Genomic DNA, 7,451 nt, shown 5'->3' with positions numbered 1-7,451 from the left:
CATGGGCACCTCTCGAGGTACCCTGCCTTGATCTCTCTGCCCCCTCGCGAGCCCGCATGATGAGGCTGCTCCTGAGGAAGCTTCTGTCGTCTGCCCCGCGAGGCTTGGCCCCTCGCGAGGGTCTTGAGCTTGAGATGATGAAGCTGGGCTGCACTGGGCCCCCACTTGAGCCACGTCGCAGGTCGCAGGCAGGCAAGTCTGGGGACCCCCGTTCCCAGAACACCGACATAACGGGATCACATCATTGGAGAATGATGTGATTGACTTGACCCATCCGTTAGCTTAGCACGATGATCGTTTAGTTTGTTGCTATTGCTTTCTTCATAACTTATACATGTTCCTATGACTATGAGATTATGCAACTCCCGAATACAGGAGGAACAATTAGTGTGCTATCAAACATCACAACATAACTGGGTGATTATAAAGATGCTCTACAGGTGTCTCCGATGGTGTTTGTTGGGTTGGCATAGATCGAGATTAGGATTTGTCACTCCGTGTTTCGGAGAGGTATCTCTGGGCCCTTTCGATAATGCACATCACTATAATAAGCCTTGCAAGCAATGTGACGAGTTAGTTGCGGGATGATACATTACGGAACGAGTAAAGAGACTTGTCGGTAACGAGATGGAACTAGGTATAATGATACCGATGATCGAATCTCAGACAAGTATCATACCGATGATGAAGGGAACAACATATGTTGTTATGCAGTTTGATCGATAAAGATCTTCATAGAATATGTAGGAACCAATATGAGCATCCAGGTTCCGCTATTGGTTATTGACCGGAGATGAGTCTCGGTCATGTCTACATAGTTCTCGAACCCGTAGGGTCCGCACACTTAACGTTCGATGACGATCGGTATTATGACTTTATGTGTTTTGATGTACCGAAGGTTATTCGGAGTTCCAGATGAGACCACGGACATGACGAGGAGTCTCGAAATGGTCGAGACATAAAGATTGATATATTGAAAGGTTATATTCGGACACCGGAAAGGTTCCGGGGGTCACCGGATAAATACCGGAGTACCGGGGAGTTACCGGAACCCCCGGGGAGGTCAATGGGCCTTCATGGGCCTTAGTGGAAATAGAGGGAAGCAAGGGAGCTATGGGACGCCCCCCTAGGCCCAAACCGAATTGGTTTAAGGCTTGAGGGGCCGGCCCCCTCTTTCCTTCTCCCCTCCTCCTCTTTCCTTCCCTCCTAGTTGGACTAGGAAAGGGGGAACCTACTCCTAGTAGGAGTAGGATTCCCCCTTGGAGCGCACCCTATGAGGCCGCCGGCCCCCTCCCCTTGCTCCTTTATGTACGGGGAGGGGGGCACCCCTAGAACACACAAGTTGACAGTTGTCTTAGCCGTGTGCGGTGCCCCCTCCACCATATTCCACCTCGGTTACATCGTCGTAGTGCTTAGGCGAAGCCCTGCATCGATAACTTCAACATCACCGTCGCCACGTCGTCATGATGACGAAACTCTTCCCCGGCCTCAACTGGATCATGAGTACGAGGGACGTCATCGAGCTGAACGTGTGCTAAACACGGAGGTGCCGTACGTTCGGTGCTGAGATCGGTCAGATCGTGAAGACGTACGACTGCATCAACCGCGTTGTAATAACGCTTCCGCTTTCGGTCTACGAAGGTACGTAGACAACACTCTCCCCTCTCGTTGCTATGCATCACCTAGATAGATCTTGCGTGATCGTAGGAATGTTTTTGAAATTACTGCGTTCCCCAACAGCAACACGCCGCGCATCGAGTACCCGCGTGGTCGTCGTTCTCTCGCCGTCGTGGCAGCTCCTAGACGCCGTGGCGGATGGAGCCGGGGACGTCCTCGTCGTCTCGAAGGAGGACTACGTCCGCGAGCAGGTGCACCGCCAGCTCCGGGCATACGCGGAGCTCCAGGCCCGGCGCCGCGGGCACGAGGAGGGCGGCGTCATCGTCCTCGACAGCGACGACGAGGACGAGGCCGGGCCGTCCAGAGCCTCACCGCGCGTCGGCGACCCTGGCCAGGGGTGCAGCAGGGACGACGGCGGCTCCGGCGGGGCGCGCGACGATGACGACGACGACGACTATACGCGTTTCTACAGGCTTCTCGGCATGTAGATGGCGGGATGGTGGCTAGGCGTAGTTTGGCGTAGCAGTAGGTGTAGTTTGCATGTTTTATGTTTTATGTACAAATTTCAATGAAATTTCACCGAGTTCATGCCAGATCGCCAGGTTCGCACAAATTTGTACGAAATATCGCCAAATTCGCGCGATATTGGCGGCAGCCTGGGGGCGACGACTGGGAACGGAGTCGCCCCCACGCGCCAAGTTAGCGCCGGTTCGCCCCCAGGCAGCTCTTTTTCGGCGCCCCGGAGTCCGAACGGCTGGAGATGCTCTTAGACTGTGGATGTTATGAAAAAAAATACAACTAATTGCTACGCACACATCGTTGCTGGTACACCGCAAACCCCCTCCCCTGTTCAAAATTCACCTCCATCCATGGCAATGGCAGCATCCCCGCATCAGCATTCTCCCTCACCACCACGGCGCTCCCTCCACTCTTTCTCCGCCGCCATCTCCCCCAACACCAGCGCCGGATACTGCGACGCCCCTCCCTCCTCCTTCTCCGTACCCTCGTCCTTATCCTCCTCTCAATTCATGGCGGCGGCGTCGATCTGGGCGCAGGCCTACGATAGGTTAGCCCTTTGTTATCTTTGAGTTGGGGGGCTCTCACTGCCAGCCAAGTTGGTGTATGGAAGATTCAACTGTCTATGCTAATGCTAATGCAAGTACCGAACCAAATCTGCTGGCACAAAGCGCGGTATAAACTTATCATGTATCTGTAGATTGCTATGCAGGTGTAAACATCCAGAAAGAAAGTATTGGCAAAGCAATTGCCAACTGTATTAATCCGGAAGCCGATGGATTAGTATTGCTTTGTCGTCTTCCTTGTGTTGTGTTGGTTACAAATTTATAAAAGATCAGTTAACAAATGTTACAAGCAAAGCATATCTAGTTGTAGCATTGTGGTTAATTAATTAAGAGAAAAGTGTGTTTTTGGTCCCTCAAGTTCCCAGAAAGTCTAGACTTGCTCCCTCAAGATTTTTTGGTCTACTTTTGGTCCCTCAAGTTTCAAAATCGGATAAGTTTTGGTCCTAAACCAGATTTTGAGGGTGTTGACCAGGTCAAAACCGCCCGATGAACAGTAAACACGAATTTTTTTTCCGGAAAAACTTCAAAAAAAAACTGAAATTTTTTGGGGTTCAATATGCTTACACGCGGAAAGACTACAAAATTTTGATCGTGCCTTCCGCATGTAAGCATATTGGACCCCAAAAAATTTCAGAATTTTTTGATTTTGTTTTGATTTTTTTAATTTACTATTCATCAGGTAGATATTTTTGTTTTTTTTTCACGAGCTCCTCGAGTGTCGAAAGAGCACAAAAATTTGGGTGCACCTTGCGCATGTAAGCATATTGAACCCCAAAAAATTTCAGATTTTTTTGAAGTTTGTTTGAAAAAAAATCCGCATTTACTGTTCATTGGGCGGTTTTGACCCGGTCAACGCCCTCAAAATCTGGTTTAAGACCAAACTTATCCAGTTTTGAAACTTGAGGGACCAAAAGTAGACCCAAAAATCTTGAGGGACCAAGTCTAGACTTTCTGAAAACTTGAGGGACCAAAAACACACTTTTCTCATTAATTAATTACAACCGCATCATACTAGTGGGCAGAAGATGTAAAAGCAGTGATTAAAAACGTACATTCTGTAAACATACATATGAAAATCATAAAGTATGAAGACTAAGATGGTTCTGTTCTTATTCCAAATCCCGGCAAACTTACATCATAGCTCGTGGGCGTCTACTTCATGACTCTAGTTCAAATGCCCATGCTAAATATTGAAATCAACAAATGACTAGATTTAAGACGGTCCTCTAATCACATGTCAAATTAGAATGGCTCTTCCGTGTTAAACGCTCACTTGTGCTGTCCTCATGCTCCAAGCCCTGAGATGAGGCACTCTGACAGTTGCACTGCCATTGTTAAAGGCATACATGTGGGGCTGGTGGTCGTCGTCGACAAGTGACACTGGGTAAACTCTAGCCATGATGCAGACCCTGCCACCGCCACCGAAGCTTTCCACCGCAGACCGATCAATCTGCACAGTGGTGTACATTTTCAGTTCTGTTAGGGAGTGAACATATAACAGGAGAAATGACACGAAAACAACACAACTCACCAGAGTTCTGAGGGAGATCTTCCTTTCCTTTTCAAGGTCTAATTCAAAGAAGCCTCCATAGGCCGGTGTGTCCAGTCCTGGTGTCAGGGAAGACCTGCGGAAAGAAATGAAAAACTTTCTTTGTAGTTTCCTTCCAGACATCAATAGATACAGGCACTTGTGGAAAAGAGAACTAACCTTCTTAGATCAGAGCACATGAGGATCATATAATTTTTCTGTGATTTGTAAACTCTGAAGTGCACAACAGTGTGCTCCTCCATGTTGTCGGAGGCCAGAATAACAAGTCCAAATGGCCCTATGGCACCATGAACCGATGCATCCGCTTCCTGGCAATGTTTCTCGGTGTCAAAAAGCCAGGAAGGATCAAAAGGGTCGGCGTCATCAATTGACGTCAGCTCGAAATCAATCTCGACATCAGCCTGTTTCAAGAAAATTATGTGCCTGGTTAGCTACAGCTGCTCTCAACAACACACAAAACACCTCCATATGTATAGTTAACAATTATAGGAAGACCCTGCAACTTTTACTGTCATGCCCCTTTTTGTAGTAAAGAAATTCTTTGGAAGACCAGGTAAGAACGTTTGTGAAAAGGAAGTTACCTGCAAAGTGTCAATTCCCTTAATCTCAAATAGATCCCCCTTCTTCAGCTCTAGTTTTTGATGGTTGATTTCATTTCTTCGAAGGGATTCAATCTCTTCAACTGGCCATTGCAGCAACCGCTTACCATCGTTGTCTAACCAAATTGTCCTGGGGAATGACTAAATGTAATAGAAAAAATGAAGTTAAGGATGTTTCACTGATTTGTTAAATCATTATTTGGAGCTTAATTAAGGGTAGATTTTCTTACATGGATTCCTGCCCAGCCTTTTGCAACATCATCTGAAGAACTATCAGTCTCGGTAGTCCAAGCCCATATGATCCTCCTTCCATGTTTAGAGTCAAAGAACGTTTTTGAAGCATAGAAATTACCATAATCGATCCTCGGCCATAGCCGACTGTCATCAGTATCTGGCACAAAGACATCACGTTTGAGATCATAAACCCCTATCACATACACGTCTTCACCGAAATTCATGCCCATTTTGAGGACATGCTTGGCGCCATTTGGGATTGCTGAAGACATGTCTAGTCCATTGTTACTTCCCGGCAATACCGCGAAGAAATCCAGGCACTCAAACATAATGGAGGCATTGGATGAATACAGCGGATGGTCAACTCTAGTCCAGTTCAAGAAGTCTTCGCTCTTGTACAAAAGTGCAGCACCGTAGCCGTTCAGCTGAGCACCGACTGCTATTCTCCATAGTCCGTCCGGTCCGATCCAACCGGTTGTCGGATCCCTGAACTGCCCCGAGTTCAAGCCTGGTACACCCGATTGGATCACTGGGTTATTGCTTGCTTTGGTCCATTCCCTTAGGTACGGATCAGACCGGTTTTTGGGAAGCGCAATGTTTTGGACCTGATGCTTCTCTATGTCGATGACACCAGTGTATATGATGACGGGTTGATCACCAGATACAATTGTGGCTGAGCCGGACCAGCAACCTTTTATGTCATTTGGGGTATCCGGTTCTAATGCGGGTTCAAGAGTGATCCAGTTGACGAGGTCTGTTGAGACCGAATGGCCCCAAACTATGTTGAGTGAGGTATTGGGATTGAAGGAGCCATCGGGGTTATATTGGTAGAATTCATGGTAGATGCCATTGTAGTACATTGGTCCTGAAATTTTTATAAATGCAGTATAAGATCGAAATGCTGCAATTTCCTCTCTTTTCTATTTAAAAGTGTTTGTGCCTGAGATACTCATACCACATGGATCTTTTTTGTTGTCGTAGATTTCCAGGGGAAGCCAATCCATCAAATATACGAGGAAAAAGTGAGGGAATGTCAATGAGATGTACAATTAATAGGATGTGATTATTGGTAAAACAGGACCATGGATATTCTAGATTTTGAAAGATCACAGTTCTTCATTACTTTCGTAAGAGCATAATAGATCTGTCTAATATAATTCAGACACACATGATGTAAGACCCTAGTTTCAGCGTTATGATCCTATACATATTTTTTCGCTGTTGTCTTGTTTTCTCCCGTGCGTATTTGTTTTTTGATCCTATGGTTCGATCCTCCACCTTTTCCCCCATTGACATACACCCATTCCATAGACACTACGTCACAATATTTATCCCTCCTTTCCCTCCCCATTTAAATGATTTAAATTGCCTCTATACCTCCACTCCACTCACAAAGCAAACTCTATCCAAATAAGTTGGAAAAAAACAGGAAAAATTCTTGAAGCCTCCTTCAATTATATGAATCCCAAATCCTTCAAAATCTCTCCATACGTAGTTCAATTTTTTTGCATAAGGTCCAATCCATTTTTTTTCCCAACTTAGCCAAATTGTACGATTGAGGTTTTGCGGAAGCATCTACTATAAAGAACATGGCTATCATCATATTATGGCAGTACTACTCACAATCTAACTGCAGCGCCCACACAGAGCACACCAAATCAGAGAGTCGATATGATTGGCAACAAACAAAAGTCAATAGAGGACCCAGAAAACTGAACAGAGAGGAAGCTTAAAAAGGAACCAGAGAGGTAACAAGAGACATAGACATACCGTTGATCCAGTTTTTGGGAGGCTGGAAATGGTAGGCAGTCCTGTCCTTGCTGCTGAGGATGGAGGGGGCATTTGGAGACTGTGAGCAGAAGAAGAGTCCTCCTCCATTGCTGCAGGGCCGTACCTAAGAAATTTGGGGGCCAACACGGAATCTCAAGTATTAGGGAGGCCCTGATTTGGTGAGAAGAAAGAGGCGAGGTGAGGCGAGGGACGCAGTGCTGCGCTGTGGGTCGGGATGGGCTGGGTGCTGGGAGAGATTACAAGATTATTAGTACTAGCAAAAGAGTCTGTGCGTTGCAACGGAAGAGAAAACATAACACACACTCTTAACCCAACAACCATCACCCGAGACCACAATAGGTCCATCTCTTTTATTTTTGCGAGGCATCATATTTATGTTGCCGCTTATCCTCCTTCTCACCCTCGCCGGCGATGACCTCGGTGTTCACACAAAACAAAACAAAAACATGTTTGAATATGTTTAATCCTAAGGCGTCTTTCTCTCCCTCCCTCCTCCCACTCCCTCCCTCCATCCCTCCCTCTCTCTCTCTCTCTCATGTTTGAATATGTTTAATCCTAAGGCGTCTTTCTCTCCCTCTC

At 46.6% G+C, this 7,451-nt stretch overlaps 1 protein-coding gene across 3 annotated transcripts in view; it reads right to left on the bottom strand.

Annotated features, from left to right (window-relative positions):
- Nucleotides 1-3,686: 3,686 nt before the first annotated feature.
- LOC119312962 (beta-fructofuranosidase, insoluble isoenzyme 4-like) overlaps nucleotides 3,687-7,451 on the bottom strand; it is a 6,592-nt gene continuing 2,827 nt past the window's right edge. For 2 of the 3 annotated variants that reach the window (XM_037588759.1, XM_037588757.1), the window contains exons 3-9: nucleotides 6,852-6,975; nucleotides 6,037-6,045; nucleotides 5,078-5,946; nucleotides 4,830-4,988; nucleotides 4,408-4,649; nucleotides 4,231-4,324; nucleotides 3,687-4,149 (exon numbers count right to left, since the gene is read on the bottom strand). In XM_037588759.1, the coding sequence (XP_037444656.1) occupies nucleotides 3,961-4,149; nucleotides 4,231-4,324; nucleotides 4,408-4,649; nucleotides 4,830-4,988; nucleotides 5,078-5,941 (1,548 nt within the window). In that variant the 5' untranslated portion in view covers nucleotides 5,942-5,946; nucleotides 6,037-6,045; nucleotides 6,852-6,975 and the 3' untranslated portion in view covers nucleotides 3,687-3,960. The remainder of the gene's footprint in view (nucleotides 4,150-4,230; nucleotides 4,325-4,407; nucleotides 4,650-4,829; nucleotides 4,989-5,077; nucleotides 5,947-6,036; nucleotides 6,046-6,851; nucleotides 6,976-7,451) is intronic. The other variant, XM_037588758.1, reaches the window with a different exon arrangement.

Source organism: Triticum dicoccoides, chromosome 5B, assembly GCF_002162155.2.
Source record: "Triticum dicoccoides isolate Atlit2015 ecotype Zavitan chromosome 5B, WEW_v2.0, whole genome shotgun sequence".
In the NCBI taxonomy this organism is placed as follows: Eukaryota; Viridiplantae; Streptophyta; class Magnoliopsida; order Poales; family Poaceae; genus Triticum; species Triticum dicoccoides.
This window is presented reverse-complemented; position numbering and strand designations above follow the sequence as displayed.